We start from the raw sequence: 21,863 nt of genomic DNA, 5'->3' as shown, positions 1-21,863 counted from the left end.
TAACTATCTAGACCGAGCAGGATGCAGACCACCGAGTAACAACCCAGCCCCACCACAACGGGAAAGAGCCCAGAGAAATCCACCATAAGGAACCGCAAAACCACTGACAACCACACCGAAGCACATCACCTATTAGTATACGACCACGGGGCCGCAGACTTGGGAGGCTCTAAGCGCCCCGAGCACAGCAAAACTAAAGCCCAACAGCCGAACGCTGTTGAAGTGGGCAAAGCGTGCGAGCAATTTGGGAATGGCTCGTAGGACAGAGCCCCAGTTGAACGTTATTGGGGAGGGTACACACCACAAGCAAGTTGGGAGTTGCTCGTGTGACGGGGAGGGAAACAGTTGGCAAGTTAAGAATGCCCATCTCAGATTCGTTAGTTTAAAGGAACATGCACCGACCAAGCGGAACCCCCTGCTAAAATGGCCTGGAGTCCGAACCAGACACCAGCCAGCCCCGAGGTGTCACACACCCACAAGACTCAGGACATCAACTAAACTCATCACGGTGAGGCCACCTGAACCCCAGCGGCTTCATCAATCATAAAAACTCCAGGGAAATTCAAGCTAGTTAGCTGGAATATTAAAGGAGGCAACTAGCCGGTCAAAACAAGGAAAATAACCCAATACCTACGCCGGCACAAAATTGATGTGGCCCTCATTCAAGAAACTCATCAAAGCTCTTCCTCAGGAAACCTTTGGGCCAGAGAATGGGGATGCCACCGATGCTTTGCTTCTTTTTCCTCATATGCCAGGGGGGTGGCCATATTAATTAAAAAACCAACGAACTTCAAACTGATACAAACCCAGAAAGATTCATAAGGCAGAACACTACTAGTCCACTACTAGACCTGAAGTCCTCAAAATATTGGCCTGTGGATCACAAAATGTGTCAAATATTTTGAAAATTATGCAAACAGATGTACAGTGGTTGAACTCATGGGAAAAATTGAGGTTGTCATGGACGGATGAGCTGGGTAGAGAACTGACACAAGATGAATGGGAAAAGGTCTGGAGAGTTTCGGTTAAAGCTAAAGCGGACTTACAACTGCGTTACACTCACCAGAGAATATTGAGTAGAACCTATTGGACCCCGGCCCGTATGTATGCTTTAGGAATGGTGGATGGTGACAGTTGTTGGGGTTGTGGGAAAGAGAGGGGTAGTTTACTTCATATGTTGTGGAGTTGTGAAAGAGTGACACATTTCTGGAGAGATGTGGTTGATACGATTGACTAGGTTTGGGGCATCACCTATCCACGGAATCCATTAGCAATCATTTTGCAATTACCAAGGAATGGTTGCAAATATGATTGGGTAGTATCATGTTGGATTGCCAAAGTTCTGTTAGTAGCTACTAAGCAGATATTAAAGGTCTGGAAGACAAGAAAGAAACCAACAGTAGAGGATTGGATTTTAGATGTGCAAGTTCTATCTAAATATGAGAAGACTATGTTTTATAAGCAATGCAAAGAAGCACGTTATGATGAACAATGGGGGAATTTCAATGATTTTTATGGGTAAACCATCTTGATCGGAATTGTGCAATAGAATGGGTTTGCATCACGTCTACTGGATACGTTTTGGGGGGGGTGCTTGTGTTATGTTCTCTTGTTTTGTGTTGTCTGTTATGTTTGGGAATGTCAGGCCACCGCTCATGACTACGTTTTTAAATGTGTTGGGGTTAATATGTATTTCAAGGTTATTGTTTGTTGTATTCTTTGATTCAGGTTTATGTTGTTACCTGGATGATAGCCTGCTGGCCTAGTAACATTTGCTTTGTACTTGATATGTTTCTTTCTTGTTGAAAATAAGAAATAAAGTTTGAACAAAAAAAAAAGAACACTCTCACACCACTCGGCAGTCACCCTAGAGTGCATTACAGCAAGAGGTTGGGGCAGCAGACCTCAATGGAGATTCAAACACGGCGCCCTTCTGGACCAGGACTTCTCATTACCGCAAACGACCCCAACACGTTGGCGGCCATCAAACTGGAACTGGAGACCTTTAGAACCTCGGCAGCAAGAGAGGTCAATTTTCTTCGGAGACACCACAAGATCCGTAACTACGGTGAGGGACAAAGACCCGGAACACTCCTAGCCAGACTGGTCATGGCAGACAGGAAGCCTACAGTACTCGAATCCGTCCGGACGCAGTCAAGCACTCTGGTCCACTCCGAAGAGGAGATCGTGGAAACCTTTCATGAATTCTACCAAAACTTATATAACTCCCACTACGCCATGAACCCTGACGAATTAGCACAATACTTGAACTCAATAGAGCTTTACTGGACGGACGCCGAGCTCCGGGAGCCACTGAATGCACCCATTACTATAGAAGAAATTCTAGAAACAATCAAGACACTGCCGAACACCAAGGCCCCAGGCCCAGATGGTCTGACCAGCAAATTTTATACATTCTTTGCAGAACCTCTGGCCCCTCTCCTACTGGAAGTCTACGAGGAAGCCATAGAAAAAAAAACTATTACCACCAATACTCTACAAGGCAAATATCATCCTTCTACATAAACCAGGCAAACCACATGAGGAATGCGCCTCCTAAAGGCCGATATCGTTAACCTGGATAACAAAATTTTTGCAAAAAGTCTTACCAAAAGGCTGTTGCCGTTGATGCCCGCTTTGGTACTGGCAGACCAAGCTGGATTTTTCCCCGGCAGAAACACATCATTTTGGCTGCGAAAGATGTTCGCGGTGATGGGTGCCCTTAGCCCGTAGTCTCAGGCATTAGCAATTTTTCTGGACGCTGAAAAAGCTTTTGACTCCGTTAAGTGGCCCTTTCTCTTGGCTGTCCTCGAATGGCTGGGTCTTGGAAAACGGTTTATACAACTGATAGCTCTCCTATACAAAAAACCGACATCCAGCATATTACTCGGCAACAGGAGCTCTACCGAAATTCTTCTACGACGTGGAACAAGACAGGACTGTCCGCTATCGGCGCTGCTATTCGCCCTGGTGATGGAGCCCCTAGCATCGGACCTCAGAGTGCATCATTTACACAGAGGCCTCACTTTGTGCCCCAACAAACTTATTGTGTCATTATACGCCGATGATGTCGTGCTTCTCCTCCATAACCCTTGAGAAAATCTGAACCCAGTAATGCGAGCAGTCCTCAGATGGTATTCGCCGGGCTAATAATTAACAACTCAAAATCAATCATTTTTCCCCTCACTGACTCCACTGAAGAATTTGCAGATGACTTTGGCTTCAAATGGCAGCACAAGAAGGTCAGATACTTGGGGATTCTAATGTCGAGATCAAGCGCTGATGTTATGCACGATAACTACGGCAGCACGCTAGAAATAATCCAGGGTAAAGTAAACAGATGGAAGGCACTACCTCTTACGCTATGGGGGAGAGTTGCCCTGGCAAAGATGATAATTCTACCCAAACTGCTCTACCTCTTTGCGAATATCCCCCTGCTGCTGCCAGAGCGGTTCCTCCACCAAATCAGATCCGTGATTCTGGACTTGATCTGGCCGTGCAAAGTTCCCAGAGTGGCCTACACCATATTGATTCTTCTAGTAACTCAAGGCGGTCTCGCCCTCCCAGATGTCGAAAGCTACTATTGGGCAGCACAAGCACAATACCTTAGCCACTGGTATTTGGTGCATTTCGTCCGACCTCATGTACAGATTGAGAGAGCCCTAGCAACCCCACATCTCCTTTGTGCAATCATCTTTGGGCACCAACAGACACCTACGTCATCAATGAACACTATGTATACGACATACGCCATCTGGAGGAAAATGGCTAAACGGTGCAGCATCCAGTATAGGTACTCTTCACTCCTTCCAGTGAGAAGTGTACCAGGAATCCCGATCACGTCGGAAAGAGTCTTCCAGCAATGGACAAAAAAGCTACAAATTGACACATTCAGAGATCTCTTCCCAGAGGGCACATTCATCTCTTTACAACAAACTTGCGAGAAGGGGAGCACTAACGCCTTAGATATTTTCATCTATTACAGAGTTCGACACACCCTTCAGTCCAGACTGCCCACATTTCCTCTTCAACCTCCAACCTGGCCCCTGCTTCATGGGGTCAAACAAGGAGAAGGCCGCTTGGTAACAAACATTTACAATGCCCTACTCACTGAAAAGTCCTCACATTGCTTAAACTCCTGGAGAAGATGGGGGAAGAGTCCCTCAACTTAACGATACCTGAAGAAGACTAGACATACACAAGAAGACTTACCAAAAAAGTGGCAATAAACACGAGGTACAAGCAGATTCACTTCAATTACATCTACCAGACGTACTACACACCAACGAAACTGCACGCCCAGAGAGCAACGATATCTGCTGCATGCGCCTGATGTGGTTACCCAGAGGCGGACTTCATTCACCTTGCATGGTCCTGTCCAGGGATAACTAAGTTCTGAAACTCGTGTTAACGAAAATCTCAGCAATCATTGGAGTACAGCTTACCCCCTGCCCAATGTTAACACTATTGAGCCTAACCAACCGATTGCCAGAACACACCAGACGACTTGCGAACCTACTGCTTGTACTAGCACGCAGACGGATAGCCTGTAACTGGGGAAGGGGACCCATGCCAACCATTCAGCAATAGCTCCGGGATGTCACATACTGCCAAGATGTTGAAACTAGCTACATCAGGACACTGCCCCTCCTTGCTCGTCCCCTGGACATCTGGGGCCTCTACATATCATACCTATTGACAACAGAAGAAGAAAAATAATCGCAAAGTCCGGCTATATCTCCAAATCGGAGTGGATCACCAGAGACTGAACCAACGACACCAGAAGCAATACATCTCTCGAGCTCCTAACTGCTAGCAAACCGGCTCTCCGCCTGACACCACACAGGCAAAAGCAAGAAAGGACAGGTGGGGGGGGCTGGACACAAGTGGGGGGAGGGCCTCGCGATAGTAGACCAGTGCATGGTCTTGTTGTATTGACTGTAACTATGTTGACAAAACTCAATAAAGAAAGTTTTTTTTAAAAAAGAGGGTATCCGTAGAAAATACTGATTGCCTAATGTTCGTTACCGAAAAATACGAAATAGTTATGCACGAAACATGCATTATGTTCGAGTAGATAAATATAAACAAAAAGCTATAAAGTGTGTTTTGTAGGTTTCCGTACTGTGCCTTTCTTGCCAGCCCTGCTCACAATCGTGCTCTATCCCTCATATTGTTTCTCTGCCCAAATTGTCCGGGTTCCCTATATATGTGATATTTCACGTAAAGTCTGCACCTGTGGTGTCATGTAACCGGCGCCATGACATTCCGCGTCCGTGCAGGAGATTGGAACGGGCCTGTCATCCATCACCATGAGTCAGTGCATCATTGCTGGTCCTGCTGCGCGCTTAGGCTGCACAGAGCCCATAGCACTGGCAACGAGGGCTGTGGACCCTGATGTGTGCTTTCCGATTGAGGATTCTGCTGCATCCGAGCCTCCGCTCCGCACAGAGCGCTATCCCTCCGCCTGCAACAGAGCCTCTTCGTGCTCCGGCACACCGGTAAGGGACCCCAGCCCAGATACAGCATCCTACTGTATAGCACTGACCCAGGCCAGAATTTGAGGAACGCCCAGAGCGTTCACCCAAACCTAGTCCCTCAATCACTGAGGACCAAGGATTTGTTTTTTAAAACACAGCGCGGCTCTCACAGGAGAGGGCTTGTGCGCTGCCACTTTGTTCCCCCTGCCACACCACGGCCCCCAGAGTGGCACAATTGTTGCTATAAAGAAACTATCCAACCATCTGGCCTTTAGAAAGGCAGTTAAAACATATTTGTTTTAGGCGTAGGATGCTCTGGTTCTTGGCTGCTGCCTTCTCTCTAGCGCCATGATGCCTTTGGGTGGCCATGCGCTTTAGAAATCCCAATAACATAACATAGCACAACAATTCTGGTGGGCACCAACATCACCACCATACAAGTTTTATAGAGGCAGCAGCTCCCCAGGAGCGCCTGTGCACCCCTACATCAACACCTGCGCCGACACCCCATAACTGGTGTCATGTCGGCTGAGGACGCCGCTGCAGCCCCCGCTCCACCGCGCATGCATGGAGGGTCATCTCAATAACGCGTCTCTCTCGCACCCCTATGCTAGTTCGAAATTAATGGGGCCCCAACGTCACTTGGACCTTGATGGGAACTGTGGCAGGAGCGCCTAGATATGTACTTCAATGCGGCAGGGGAGAAAGATGACCTCGTAAAGAAGTGCACCCTGATATACTCAGCCGAACCAGCGGTCCACAAACTTTTGAAAACCCTGCGCCCCACAAATGATTCATATGACGCACCTGACTAAGCACTGAAGGACTACTCCCCCTTCCCCCACTTATGGTAAACACGGACTATGAAAAGTTTGATGTGCACGGCTATGCAGCAGGGTGATGAAAACTTGGACAAATACCACAGTCGCCTCAGGCACCTCGCCTCAACCTGCAGATGGGAGAATGAGGAAGAGGAGGTAGGGCTCAAAATTATCATTGGATGTCACTCAATGAAACTCTGGAAACAAATTCTGAGAGAACCACGTATCGCGCTCCACAGGATCCTCGAGCTAGGACACTCTCGCGAACTGGCGGATGGAAAGGTCTTCAAAATGGAGTTGGCCCTGAAATCTGTAAAGCTGGAAGAAGTGTGCCTGGTGGGTCGGCAACCTCCAAGGAGCCAAGGTATAAGAAATGCCTGGTGGCAGAAAAAGCAGCGAAATGTCCCAGCTTCCTGCCCGCAATGTGGGTATGACCTTCTGCACGAAAGACTGCCCGGCAAAGGGGTACACCTGTACAAGGTGTCGCATCCCAAACCATTTTGAAAGGGTGTGCAAGGCATCATCCTCTGCCACAGTGCAGAGAGGAAAGGAACGCCCCAAAGGTTTCCTGCAGGAAAGAACGAGCCAATCCGCCAACACTGCGTCCACCGGCCCGCTAGGCGACCCACCCCCTGCCAGGTGCAAGTCTGAGAAAAGATGAGGTTCTTTTCTTCATGTCAGTTTTGCTAACAGTCGGGGAACACGCCAACCCCGGCGTGCAATGACTATCCAAAGTACCCCAGTACACGTACTCCACGACACAGGAGCCTCAGTAAACGTAATGGCCGACGAACAATAGCGGACATTACCAGAACCACCGGCGCTTCAGGACACCAGACTACGCATCTTCACCTTTGGGGGGAAACCTCCTATACCACTAGAAGGCACCTTCATCGCCACCGTTCAGCATCACAGAACATCCATACGGGCCAGGTTCTATGTCTCCAAAGTGGCAACATTGCTACCTGGCTGCGCCGCAGCCGAAGCCCTAGGCCTTGTCCACTTTGCCCATGGGGTATTCGTAGTGGGCGCCCAGTTGCTGCTCCAAAGATTCCCCAACATTTTCACAGAAATCGGGCGGATGGCAGGAAAACCCATCCTGCTTCACATAGACTACACGGTTCAGCCAGTGGCTCTGAAGCACAGGAGAGTACTTTTCCACCTCTGCAAGCAGGTCAAAAAGGAGATTCAAGACCTTGTCGACCAAGACATTGAAAGTGTTGAAGGACCCACCCCATGGTTCACCCCAATTGTCGTGGCACATAAGCCCAAACAACTGGACAAAGTCTGTATCTGCGTGGACATGAGGTTGCCCAACTAGGCGATCAAGAGGGAAAGACACCGGACACCATCCTTGGACGATATCATTGTGGAGCTAGACGGTGCCACAGTATTTTCCAAGCTTGACCTTCGGTCTGCCTACCATCAGCTCCTACTCCATCCAGACAGCCGGTACATTACAACTTTCACCACTCACACTGGCCTCCACAGATATAAACGGCTCAATTTCAGCATCTCATCTGCCGTAGAGGTATTTCAGAACGCAATCTGCAGCGCACTGGCAGGACTACCAGGTACCCTAAATGTCAGTGATGACATTCTAATACATGCCAAATCTGAAAGTGAGCACCTGGAGAGCCCTATCCAGAAGAATCCGCTGAGCCGGCACCCAGGGAGCGCGGGCATATCTAAGGGCCGGCCCCTACCAGTGGGACGGAACAGCAATACCCCGCCAGGGACTCGAGAGGATGACCTGAGCACCTGAAAACTAATCACTCAAGAGACTGTGAGTCGCTCAATGTGCAGGAGTTATGTACTTGAAATGTTTGAATGAAATTCATACTATGCATGTTTGCTAGTTGTAACTTGTTCTGAAGGCCCAAGGAAAGTTATAAAAAAATGGGAGGAGTGTGGTGTCATGTGACCGGCGTCATGATGTTCCACGTCATGATGCAGAGCCGAGAATAGAGAGGCCCGTTTTGGCGCCCGTGTGATAGATCAGAATAGGACCTGTCAACCACCACCAGTTGTGGTACTGGTGGAAAGTCAAGCGTTCCCCCGCAGATTCCGTGAATGAGACTGGATTGAAACTGCTGGAGCGTGTCTAACTGCCATTCACGGATAGCCATGTAATCCAAAAAGATGATCAGCCTGGAACTGAAGAAGCCAAGGTGTGCATAGAGCGCCCTTGCAACTGAAGGGATACTGGGACGAGTCAGTCCAGAGAGATGCAGCAGCATGTCCATAACACTGTGAAAACCAAGAAGTCACAGGCGACTCCGCCATGATTTATTTCCTTAGATGGCTTAAGGAAAACAGTTCTATGCCGTCAGGTATTTCATCAATGCAGTTGCGGGGCTGGGAATAGGCAAAGGAGAAGAATGTACCACTACAAGGAGAATGACCAATGGGACTTGCTGATTCAAAGGCAAGACGATGGTCCTGTAGCATGAGATTCAAGCCCAGGGAGAGGAATATAAAAGTGCAAGGAAAGCCCAGCGCGGGCACAAATCCTGAGGGAGAGCCTGGAGGATACTTTAAACAAGAATGCTTACTGGTGGAGCCCAACCAGGCTCTGCAAAAAGCTGCTGAATCCCAGCTGCAGGAACACTCTGGTAAGAGTGGGACTTGAACAAACCACCTAGAAAGTGGACAGTGTTTCAGTGTTGGGCCTAGGTCCTCGACATGTAAACCAGAGGTTGACACCATGGCCAGAGTGGTCAGCTATACGATTAGTAAAACAAGGTCTAGGACCTCAAAAAGGACTGCAAGATACCCTGAGAGTGCTTTTGGGAAGCCTGGAATTGAGGTTCATGCAGTGACCTACTGTGAATCCCCAGAAAGTGGAGGCCCAGGAAGGCACTGTTGTGAAACCTGAAGAAGCTGAGGTCCAGACAGGTCCTACTGTGAATTTTTAGAAATCTAAGATCCAGAAAAAACCTGGTGTGCATCCCGAGAAATCTAAGGTCCGAGGGAGGCCTGTCGGAAACTCCATGTCAAGATCCAAGATGGACCTGTTCAGAGTATGAAGAAGCATCCAGTCAAAGAAAGATGCTGTACAGTGAAAACTTAGCAATGTACCGCTTGAGGAGCAAGGTGCAATGCATCCCGCAGACCATACAAAGAGGTGAGAGCATCTATAGAGGATTCTGTGGTGAAAACCAAAGAGTGCAGCGGGGTGCCCAGACGGAGTATCCGGCATACAGAACTGATACTGTAACAGTGCTTGGATAAGGGACAGGCTTATGAAGCATAGGTTTTGAACTTTGAGTTGATCAACCTTTTCAGACTTTTTAGACCCGTGAGCCGAGAGGTTATAGAACCTCTTAAGAAAAGGTGTATGGATATTCTTTGACCACCATTTGACATTTATTTTGATATCAAGATTAGGGTGTTTCCAGGGGAGACAAGGACTTTGTAAGAATCGTGACCCGTAAACCAGATCAGGGAAGACGATATCCCTTGGAAAAAGTATCACATTTCTGTTCTCCTAACCCCAAGCACTTTTATTATATGATGGAGTTCTAGTTGTTAACCCCAGGGGAAAAATGGGAGTTGCACCTCTTCCAAAATAGTGTCTGCAGGATTATAGGGCTGTGTAGTGTCTAAAGCACATGCTAAGCCCCACAGTACTAAACCAGCAATAATCCCAATCATGAAAGTCAAACGGCCACAACCCATTTGCCAACATGGACCGAGGTCGGGCTATACTCTTTAGGAGGTGTGTGAGGTGGGATAGAAGCAATCAAAATTACAATAGTATTGTGGTACCAACATACAAGAATGTCTGGCTAAGGTTATACTAAAATGAGGCTCTGTCATGAAACTAACACAGAACTAATAAAAACTATATTGGCCCACCCCAGTATGTGGGGGGAAACGGAGAGCACAGCCTTTAGAATAAAGAGCCCTCTGGTTGTGTAGAGTGGGTAGTTTAGGCAAACCCTTCAGCTGCAAAATGTCGAAGGTTGATGAGGAATTCTTGAAAAAGGTGAGAAGGGGGCCTAAAGGTCAAACGTCCTTTCAGGGAATCTAGGGTCAAGTCGGAGAGCAATGGCGAGTGGAACCTGGTTTGGTTCGGCGATGGCTTGCGGGTTGAAGATGTTGAGAAGAGTGGGTGATGTTGTGTAGGCGATGGTAAAAGGCTCGGCGGCCTTGGATGCATAGCAGCAGAGACGTACCTTTTGGCGGGGAGCGGGCTTGACTGTCAACACAATGTATTGTTATTGGGACGGCTTGGAGAACAAGGAAGCTGGTAACCAGGCAGTGGTGTCGAGTTGCAAACACTGGAAGACACTTTGATGCAAAGACAGTAGGGCAGGGCGTGGAGGCAGTAGAGACTACAGATTGAAGAGGACTCCAGCATTTCCCTAACACCAGGTTCTCTCCTTACCGTCTGCACTTTCCTCCAAATCTTATTCCCCACAATACAACCTCTGCCTCTAATTTTGCCCTGCTGCCTCTCACTTCCCTCTCTCAAATCCCCTAGTCTCCCTCCAAAAGTAATATTAACCATTCTCTTAATCACCCAAATTAGTAGCACTCCCTTAGTTCCAACACCTTACCATCAGTCTCTCCAAATACTCCAAAGGTCTCCTCCATACCCTACACTCTGGTCTCTTTTCTTCCTCCAGCTACCCCGACCTCACCCAATCGCCTCTCACTGCCAAATGACTGGCATGTTATAGTCCTCCCCTTCCTGCCTAGAAGCTGCCCTCTGCTCCCATTGGTTACTTGAGTCAGCTGCTTCACTGGCTCAATCTGGCTGAGCTATCGCTTATAGGCCTAGATTTCCCCTGGAGGTGTTCATAAGAACTTCAAGCAACGCCCCTTTGAAGCCCTATTTTTGCCATGTGGTCACTGTGGTTTCTTGGTCTGTCTCCTCTTCAGTCAGTGGTCCAGCAAGGTTTGGGGAGGGTTTGTAGGTCTTCCCTATTCTTGGGCAGTCACTCACTAGTACCTGCTCTGCTGCAGCTGCCCTATTGTACGCAGCTGTGGTTTGAGGAGCATGTACTGGGTCTCCTAGTCAGCTGTTATGAATGGTGAAGACTAGCCAATTTCTATTTGAGCCACCACTTTGCTCCTTCTGCTCCAGCCTGTGTGTTGGCCATTAGGGGCAGGTACATTCCCCACCCCAGAGGAGAGTCCTGGCCAGGAGAGCTGCTGATGGGCATCTGGTCAGAGAAAGGGGCACCAATGCGCATACACAGTCCCTCACACTTCCCTTCTGAGGTATGTCTGCCCCTTGCATTGCCATGGTAGGCAACCTACCACAGGTGTAGAGGCACTGGGAGGAGCCTGTAACAGGGGGTAATCAGCCTAGCCTAACTAAGGGGCATTGCACGAACCTGAAGCAAGTTACACCATTCCCTTCCCCAGCCCTGCAGGCTTGTCCAATGAGATGCCAGTGCCCATGCTCTACACAAGGGAAAGCTTTGACATCCGTAACACATCAGGACATGCATATTTGCCCATGCTCATCGCCTCCGCTTTCCCGTCTAAATCTCCAATTCTCCCTGGCCCTTTATTCCTTGTCTCCTTTGGGACACCCAAGAGCAGCCTGCATTGCAGTCCAGGACTGTGCTGTCTCTTATTCTGTGGTGACAAGGACATGGCAGAGGTAACTCTGATGGCATCAATTAAACTATTAAATGCTTGTTTGGGTGGGCGGATGGGATTGGAGTGAGGGGCAGCACACCTGCCAATAATTTGAAGCATCAATTAATCCTAGGCCTGGGAGGAGCCCAGCTGCGATGCTTAGAGCGGTCATATAAGTTTGATACCATTAGAATTATGTATATGTTTTTGCCACTTTCTAAGAAGTTGCTTCTTTGATAAAGCATCTGATCTACCCAGATGAATTGCAAATTGAGTTACAATGATGGTTCCTTCTATGCCTTAACCTGCTACTCGCTAATAATTGTTCTGGTTTAGTCACTCTTGCCCCTTACCTCCATCTAGGTCATGCGTCATCCGGATCACGTGTCATCCATAGTCTTCCTCTGGGCCCACCACGAAAAGATGATCGTTATCGACCAGTCAGTGACATTTCTTGGAGGTCTGGACTTGGCATACGGCCGTTGGGATAACCATGATTATCAGCTCACCGACTTGCCGCCACGCTTCTCCGCAAGTCAGCATGCAGAACAGGAGGTAAGAGAGCAACACCCCGACAAACATCAGAGTCTCATGAAACTGGTAGGAGGTAGGCCCAGAAACGCTGAGGATTGTTGGTGCAATCATTAAGTCAACCCCTCATTGTGCTGGATAACTTAATGACAGAAGACTATTGTTCCACTTTAGAGATGTCCCTATGAAAGTTGTAGCGTAACAGTGCACACCTACACAAAGCACAAGTGCATTGATCCACCAAGAGCAGATTTGTAAGTGGGACAAGCAATACTTTGAAATGTATTCAATACTTCCCTCCTGGACAAAATAATGCTTGCTAATCAGTGTAAAGCAAATCAGTTTCACATCCACAAGTTGTAAAAGTTAAACATTACTTACCTGTAACTTATTTTTTGCAGCTTTTGTTTGTTTTAGTTGCATGCATACATCCCAACCTTTCCACAGGTGGGTGCAGTGATATGTTAAAGAGAAAATTGGACGGATGTGGCACACCCTATTAATGTGGGTAATAGTGTATTGGATTATTGTAGGAAATTTAAGGAAAATAGAAAATAGATATGAGGTGCAGAGGAGAGATAGGCAACCTTGACACCTAGGTTGCACAAAGTTATAAGAAACAAGATAAGTTCCCAATGAAGGAACTCACATCCCCTGCACACTTTCCAATGTCTGGAAAACCAGACCAACAATTAGTTTGTATACTAAACAGTGTTTCTAATAATATCTTTTGAAACCATTGCATTAAACCAAACTTAAGAAGGTGATTTATTAAAGAAATCAACATTCAGACAAAGTAGGTCACAAGAACCAAAATTAATATTTATTCTTGATGTTGAAACTGTGGATGGCCCAACGCGTTTCGAGTGGTACAACACTTCATCAGGGGCAAATCAAAAATTCTAAGGAAAGATATGTACAAAATTTACATTAGAGTGATATTTTCCATCAGCAATTTTGCAAAACAAGTCGTTTCTACAAACTTCAACTGGTATACAGGCTAATTGAATGAGCATAATAAACAGTAGATATCCAAAGTTCTGGGTACATTGACGCAACAAATTAACATGTTTTAACTGGACAGCTGTCATAACATTTCTATTAGAATAAAAGCAGTAGATCGGTGTCATGATATTACTTTATAGACTGTGCTGTGCATAAGGGTGACTATATGATCATGGAATAGATATAACCAGTGTAGACTAAAGAGTAACAGCAGATCGAAGTAGCTCTAACTTTGTGAATTTAGTAAAATATCTTCAAGCGAAGAGGTAGTAGGTCCGGGGAGAGTATCCCAGGTAATCGATGAGACAGTACAAGATGAGTATTGTCAACGGACTCACATCTGTAAAAGAGGAGTGAGTATCAGAAGCCAGGAAGAGAAAACTAAGGCTAAAAAAATAATAATCAACTTACAGCTGATGGCGATCTATCTGGACACTGAATAATACATATAGCCATGGTATAGTTCCCAAGGTTCTTAGTGGTCCAAGGAGGTGGCTTGAAAAACCCAGATTGTAGCCAATATCTTTTTCAAATGTTCAGCAGGTATCCACTGTCACTAAAAGAAATAACAATGGGAAGAGTGGAAAAAATCTTAGCGGGAAAAGAAATTGGGAAGAGTGTAACTAAAGAGGTGCAGGATTTAGTGGGAAGGAGGTACTGCACAGAGAGGGCTCCTGTTCATATCAAGAATACCTTTGGTAGGGAAGATCTTACCTGTTTAACAATAGCGCTGCCAACTGGAGACGGGAGCCCAGAAGGAAAGCCGACGCCATTTGCAACACTGTGCGTGTTTATATTGTGTTCTAAGGCGTGACGTCATCACGCGGATGCGTGTGACGCGGCGTGCTCAAATTGGAGTATAATTAGAAGATATGCCATAAGTATTATCTGGGGAAGACATCACAATAGGAACTATTGTCACTGTCACAAAGTGAGTAATTGTTGCGGAAAAGTGCGAGGAAGAGTAACGGACGCCCGGGATGCAGTGATATGTGCCACAGATGGCACATGAATTACTTCCAAGTCTCTGAGGTGGTTCAATGGCTTTTATCTTTATTTCAAGGGGCCTTAAAGTCGTCCTTCTCTCTCGCACTCTCTCTCTCTCACCTTGAAACCCACTGCTTCCATAACCCAGGAGTACCTGGCTCTAGGTCACTACATAATGAATGTTAACCCCTCTGATGTCCAAATTCTATCTTGAAATTATTGAGGACCTAAAGGCAGAATTGCCTTCTCGAACTAGACCACCTCATGCACTTCTAAAACTGTCCCAGTAGGTGATTGTGCCTTGTAGACACCCTGGTTCATTCTGTCCTTATTCTACTAAACTCACTTTCTCCTTTCCCTTTTGCCCTCTCGCTACACTCTGGGTACAACTCGATCCGCCTCTATTCTCTCCACCCTCTTTTCTTCTGTCACTCCGATATCACTGGTTCCTCTTAGGCCTCGACTCAACCCTTTGATGTTACTATACCCTCTCCTACACGACCACTCCTTACTAGACTACTCCCTCCTCCGCGCTGCAACGCCCTCTGCCATGCAGCAGCTCCTTCCTTCTGTGTTCCTCTTTATCCTCCATTGGTTCACTTACCCTATCAATGAAATATCCTGGGAGGGAAAGACCGTTAAATGGCAGGATGAACCCCACCCCTTTCCTCTATGTGGGTCCATCACGGAATACTGATGGCGGTCCTTCTGTGTACAAATCCGTGTTAGGCGACTTGGCTCCGGGTTCCCCCTTAGTGAGTAGAGTTCGTTTTGGAGGGGGGGGTGTTAAGGCCCAGTTGCAATGTCAATGATGGAGTAAACCCCAGACTGTGGCGCATTGCTGCCAGCACTGGAGAAGGCTTTTCAGCTTTGTGTGATTTTGCTTAGCTGCTGCCCTGCCAGTTTGTTCTCTATCTGCTGGGTTCTTTCTTCTCAACTTGGGACACTGTTGGCACTGGATACAGGAGGGTTGCCATTGTTCAGGCCCAGCCTTCTGATGACCAGTCTGGCTCTGGAGGGTTTCTCGCTCTCCAGGAAACCGCTTGCCTTGGCACATAGTAGGTTCATTGACTCCACAAAAAATAGACCGTCTGGTAAGCACTTTGTACGTGAAGCATGGTGTGAGAAAAAGGTGTAAAGCATTCTGGCACAGGAGGCGGGATAGGAACAGGAACCTTCTCAACTTCCACTGTCGTCTTGAGGGTAAGGACTGGCCTTACATTGCTCCCTGTTATGCCACCCACTCATAGCTAATGGGGGGGGGGGGTTGCGATCACCTCTTGACAAGGCCCGTGTTTACTGGACTTGTCCCACAAGATATACATGCATAGTGTGAACTTTAAATAGATTTAGATGTTAACTAGAGTTCATTAGCTGCTCATGTACAGTTTTTAGGAAGACAGACTAAAGATAACCCGAGGAGAGAACTAGGGGGAGCATTGTGTATAACCAGTGTATGCCACGCAGGGATTCCATCACTGAACCACCCTGTCGATGCCCAAATAAAAAGGTAGTAGGCACATTTCCATACTATAGGCCAACCACTAAATCTGACTTTAAAGCAGATATGGGTTTTCATTGCTGTCAATATCGTAGCACTTAATATCAGGGTCCAAATTTGGTGTTCCCTGTAATAGGATAGCAGGGAAGAAACAAAAAATATGGGGATGACGCGCATGCCCCATTACCTCCTTTCCCCCCAACTTCCTCTTTCTAGCGCTGAACCCACATCTCCCTGTCCCCTCAAAGTAAATTGGTTGCACCACCAAAGATATGACACCTTAATTTTGAGTGGCACTATATTATCATAGCCGGTAAGATAGCTCAGCAGGTTAAGTGCTCACTGCTGGATCTGTATGTGTGATCTGCAGGTTCAAATCCTGGCAAGGCCGACTCAGCCTTTCATCCTTCCTAGGTCGATAAAGTGAGTATCAATTTTGACTGAGTAATAGAACATTTCCTTTTACAATTATGCAAAGTACTCTGGGTAAAAGGGCTATATTAATAACCAATTATTATTATATATAATTATCATGAGCCAGTGACCTGTCACGAAAGAGGCAAGATACACAACTACTGTTACAGTTCAGTTACCTTTTCTATACACCTCTGCAGCCGCAAGCAGGCCAGGGAGCCTTGGCCTGTCCATTCTGTTTTCCTACTCTGAGACTGAAGTCCACCTGAATGTTTGCCTGGCTCCTTTCCTCTCCTGCCTCTGAACTGTCTGGTTCATCTCTTTCCGTCTGTGTTTTGTCTGTCTGTCTTTCTCCCACTCTCCTCCTTGCTTTGCAGAGAGCTCCTCCTGCCTGCCTGAAGTTACAGTGCCTGCCTTGGTTTGTATCTCACTAGAGCACCATCGACCCCACCAGCTGCAATGGCGTTTCCCAGCAGCTCTGCGCAGTCTGCCCAAATCTGGAGGAGAACCAGCAGCTCTGGCTGGGCAAGGACTACAGCAACCTCATCCTGAAGGACTGGGTGCAGCTGGACAAGCCCTTTGAGGGTGAGTGTTCAAATGTGTCAAGGGGAGATGCAAGGCAGAGAATATTGGTAAGGAATGTGTGCTTATGATGTCACAGGTAGTTGCACTCATCTGGAACTTACACTCTGGAAACATATAGACCAACACCAAGGCAGGGCACCTTTCCTCCACGTTACTACCAGCAACGCTTCGTCCTATCCCCCCTAAGAGCACCTTGAACGGTATTACCCAAATGTTCCTTTTACAATTGACCTTTTGCATAATTGAACTAATTATAGTGGTCCTAATTGACCTTCTGCACAATTGACCTTTATATTATTTTAGTTTTTATATATGTATAGGGTTGGTTTTGGATTATAAATAATATAAGGGGATTGGGTAGGGGGGTTGCAGGGGGTTTTGGATTGGGTAGGGGGGTTGCGGGGGTTTCCCCCTGCATATATGTCCTAATTGACCTTCTAAATTAGGTCCTTTCTCCCAAGGTCAATTCTCCCGACGTCAATTGTGAAAAGGTCAATTAGTATACAACCCCTTGAACAGATAAGTCTTAGAGGTCCCCTATGAACAATATAGGATCATCGATGCGGGAGCTTGTTTGGTTCAGGCCTTGGGGCTTTGCGACGCCATCACCTCGGACATGCCTCTTTCTTTGCCTTTTGACCTTTAGAAGAGCATTCAGAATGTTCCACTTTGGTTAACTCCAGTGCGCTGCTTTGCTTTTCGCCTCTGTTGAGCCGCGAAGCATTCTGGGTGGTGGCTGTCCTCGTGCGCACTGTACATGGTCTGTCCGAGCCAGCTGGTCTCGATCCTTAGTAACCATAAAAACAGAATGTTTTAAGACGACGTGTGTTCTACACGCTTTTTCAAGGCGTTATTCCAACAAATCAAATGTGTACATTTAAAAAATGTAATTAACAGCATCACAACAAAAAAAGAAAGTCTGTTAAGTGAATATAAATATGTTGTGTTATTCTCGGACAACAACAAACGTATCCATAGTTTGGTACCTTTGTCTGGTGTTACGGTAGAGGGTTACACTAGGGGGGGGCTGCTTCTAAGTCCCCATAATTAGCTGGTGCTCGTGAGAAAAGACGATTTTATATTTTCATCACAAAGTGCCCATAAGTAGAAGTCGAACTTTTGTAGTTCTAGACGTACTGTCTCTCTGGGGTTACGCAGTAATAAATTCACGGCACAATTGTCGCCTTTAAATGGTATAATGGGTATGGGGGAGGCGGGGATGTCCCCCGCCTCCTTTACATGGATTGCGGCAGCTAAACCACAGCCTTTTTGACGCAATTTTTGGTGTAAACGGCTACGATTTTAACACATGGATCCTCTCTGGGAGGCCCTGTTTTCCAAGTACTGTCATCCAATGTATAGGATTTCATGTTACTGCAGACACATTAGATGAAGCTTGATTTATTTGTAAGCACCGATGTCCTAATGCTGTGTGTTGTCAATTAAAAAGAACGGTGTGACCTCTTTGATTCTTCTGGGTTTGTTATGAAATCGTTCCTTCTTTCACATTGCATTAGTGGTCGTACATTTAAGTAGCGCTTACATTTATATTATTAATTCAAGTATTTATACTCCCTTTGATACCAGTTGGGTAATCAACGGAGAAAATACTAAGTGATTGACCGCTTGGATTTCAATCAAATAGTCAATATAACATGAGCAAGAGACCAGAGTCCAATGCATGCAAATGGATCTAAATTATATGTGTAACCAAAGTAATTAATTCAAGATTTGTGACGATGATTACATTATTTGATGTCATGCATTTTTACATGTTCATAAATCTTTGACAAGGACTCTTTAGACAGGATGGGCAATCCATGAAATAAGGACTCAAAAACAAAACAAATCATAAAATTTAAAAACATGTAATTTCTGAGTTAGTAGAGGCTGTTGACCATTACACGTACATTCTGGGTCCAGTGGCATTGTTGTAGATCCGGTTCCCTCTTGTGGGTGTTGAGCTACTGTCTAAATACCCACAATCCTTTGTCCGTAAAAATGATTGCCGATGTGTGTTCTCCAATTTGACAACCCTAGTTGTGTATGTTATATGCCATTTGTATAGCGCCCAATGCCATTGATATGGCCTCAAAGCGCTGCGGGTGAGCGGCCTCTGAGTACCGAAGTCTGAGGTATGAAAATTGATGAGAGCATTTTGGAATGCATGTGTTCATTTTAGCCAGTGCGATGGTAGGTAGGGGGTCGGCTAAGTCCCTGCCAGTGACCCATGGAGATGTGGCTAGTGGATGGGTGCTGTGATAAGCTGTCAGTAGAGTAGGCGAGTCAAGGTGACTGGTTATGTGCCCAGCTAGACCAAATCTCTTTCGTGGGCTGCATTTTAATGGCAGAGGTGATGTGCGTTCTGGGCTTGAGTGGTGGATTATTGCAGATGTATGCAGGTGGGTGACTGTGCCCCGGGACGGATACGGCATCTTCCATTGAGATGGAGTGCCATACGTACCAGTCAGTCGTGGTTAATATGTAGTTGCGATGAGGGAGTGCAGATCATAACCGCAGATCGACCTGAATCCTTCTGTGCGTGCTCGGTACGGTCTCCTCGCGTGACTCCTCATTATATATTCTCCTTGGAGGCTCATATAGGCTGAGATACTCTCTCAAAGTTGCCTTCTAATGCTACCCATGTAAATTAGAGCACGAGTTCGTAATGAATTCTTGATTTTCGTACGACTTTGGTGCTGCAAATTGAAAGGCCCTTCTTTTGGTGAACTAAGGCAGCACATAGAGCAGTGTCTTGATTTGTTGAGATCCGTCACAAAACGAGCACGACCACTTGGTTTCCGTTGGCCAGAGCTGAGGATCTGCTTTAGAAGACCAGGCTGTGGTTCAGTATCCAATGTGGTTGACGGGTCGGTTGGGCCGGGTACAGAATAGGCCAAATCTAATCCCAGAAGACTACGTCGTTGGAACTGGCCAAAGGAGGACTATGGCACTGGCGCCAATTTGCCAAAAATCCTAAGTAGGCAATGTCTAAAGGCCTCCCACTCCTGGCAGAAGGGAAAGAACTGTTTTTCTGATCTCCTTTATCTAGTGTGTATGCACTTTGTGCACTGGATTCTGCAGCATAATTTCCTTGGGAAGTTGCGCCTGTAGACTACCTGGCACTTTGACCGATTTCTTCTTTTTTTCTGCCACTGGCCACTAAGCCGAACAATGCATTGCACTGACTTTCATCTCTGGTAGCGGGATCATGGCTGAATCTTGGCAATGGGCTACCTCATAGCCATAGGGTGCGTGGTTTGACAACAAGGCAGAGGCGTTGGTCTAATCCGTCAAGACCAGACCGCAATACTACTCTGTTGCAGTCTGAAAAGGATCCCCGACATTTAAACGCTGAGGTTTTCTGGGGTAATATTGTGATGGTGTCAAATGGACTCCTGAAAGCACTTGGCTGCATTAAAGATGCCCTTTCACAAGGGCAACATAAGCAACGTATATTGAGACTCAAAGTCCAGCGCCAGGCGGTGACTAGGTTTCAGGGCAAAGTTGGGCTGGAGCTGCTCCGATGCCCCATGGATCCCTTTGGAAGTACTATTACTACTCTGCTCTTTTAATATGTAGGCAATACCACCTTCCACAGCAAACAGCCCTTGCCACTGGGATTAGGGGAAATTGGCCGCCACGCCATGCACAGGTCCACGAACGGAAACTTACAGGCCCACAGTGTTGCCAGACAGGCAGAGAAACTCTGCTTTCACTCCCTCCTTCCTCTTAGTTTTGTAGGATGGGCTTTAACCAGAAGAGGGGAGCTACTTGTAAAGGGTTTGGGAAAGGTGTGGTATTGTGTTCATTTGTGAAAGGTGTGAGTGGAATTTAGTAACATCCCAGGAAGTGGGGCTCAATGATTTAAGGCTCCCAATTTTACAACCATGGGGTATGTCCTGGAGAAGGAAGATAAATCCCTCAGCATCCTTCAAGAGTTGTAATGCAGTAGGCACTTATTCTCGGCCAGTTACCACCAGAGAGGTCTCCCTGCCCCGAGACTTGTCCGAGTGGGTATTGCATACTGTTCACACGTGTGGGTTTCCAGACCTAGGTCTGTGGGGGGGATTGAGGGAGTTTGAGAATGTGGGAGCAAGAGGCCCACGGGAGGCGGCGGAGGTGTGTAAGGTAAGTGAGTTAAGGTGGGATCCTGTTTAGGGTTTGGTGTATGCAGACTTCACCGCTGGCTCTTTAGTCCGAGCACGAGGACGTGGAGAAAATGACCGGTGTAGGGTTGAGACTCTGTTATCTGCGGAGGTGTTGCATAGCTGGCAGGTTGGGTACTACCAGTTGGATGGAATTGCGTGATTGGCACACGATGTGCTCAAACAGTTGAATGTAGTTTGGTGGGATTCTATGTGCTTAAGCAACCCCAATCCACACCCTTGGGATTGCTAAAGTAAGCGCCTTCTATTAATCTTGCAGCACTAGACTAGGAAGACCATGTTGAAGCCTTTCTTTGCCCCAAATAGATGTGGGGTTTGCCCCCAGTGGGTACGATAGCGCAGCCAGCCCAGCACTCCTTGCGTCCCAGGTTTATAAAATCAGTAACAACGCGACTGATGCAGCGCTTAGAAGTGTTCAGAATCTGCCATGCACTAGCATAAAAGAAAACATTATTTAGATGCTTACAAGAAGCAATGCAGGGAAAAGAGGGGGGCAGTGCCCCGCGGGGGTGGCACTCTCAGGTTAAAATGTGTACCCATGCTCGTCTCCATTTTGTAAAACGCCCCCTGCCCTTGTTTTCAACCTTCGTTTTAAACACCCCTTATTCTCGAAATCACGGAGCTCACAATTATTGGCAACACCCTTATGCTGAGTAATGTCTTACCTGCACCAAACTACCAGGCATCTCCGTAAAGCGCTACTTGTCTTCACATCACAGAAATGTTTTACAAAAGCACCTTCTGAATAAAATGTGCACACATGACTCTTTTT

At 46.8% G+C, this 21,863-nt stretch overlaps 1 protein-coding gene across 5 annotated transcripts in view; it reads left to right on the top strand.

Annotated features, from left to right (window-relative positions):
- Positions 1–21,863, top strand: part of PLD2 (phospholipase D2) — a 730,967-nt gene that overhangs the window by 552,683 nt on the left and 156,421 nt on the right. For all 5 annotated transcript variants that reach the window (XM_069644098.1, XM_069644072.1, XM_069644080.1 and 2 more), the window contains 2 exons: positions 12,263–12,454; positions 16,772–16,922. In XM_069644098.1, coding sequence (XP_069500199.1) covers positions 12,263–12,454; positions 16,772–16,922 — 343 coding nt within the window. The remainder of the gene's footprint in view (positions 1–12,262; positions 12,455–16,771; positions 16,923–21,863) is intronic.

The sequence above is a fragment of the Ambystoma mexicanum genome, chromosome 1p (genome assembly GCF_040938575.1).
Source record: "Ambystoma mexicanum isolate Mex_15411 chromosome 1p, UKY_AmexF1_1, whole genome shotgun sequence".
Classification (NCBI taxonomy): domain Eukaryota; kingdom Metazoa; phylum Chordata; class Amphibia; order Caudata; family Ambystomatidae; genus Ambystoma; species Ambystoma mexicanum.
This window is presented reverse-complemented; position numbering and strand designations above follow the sequence as displayed.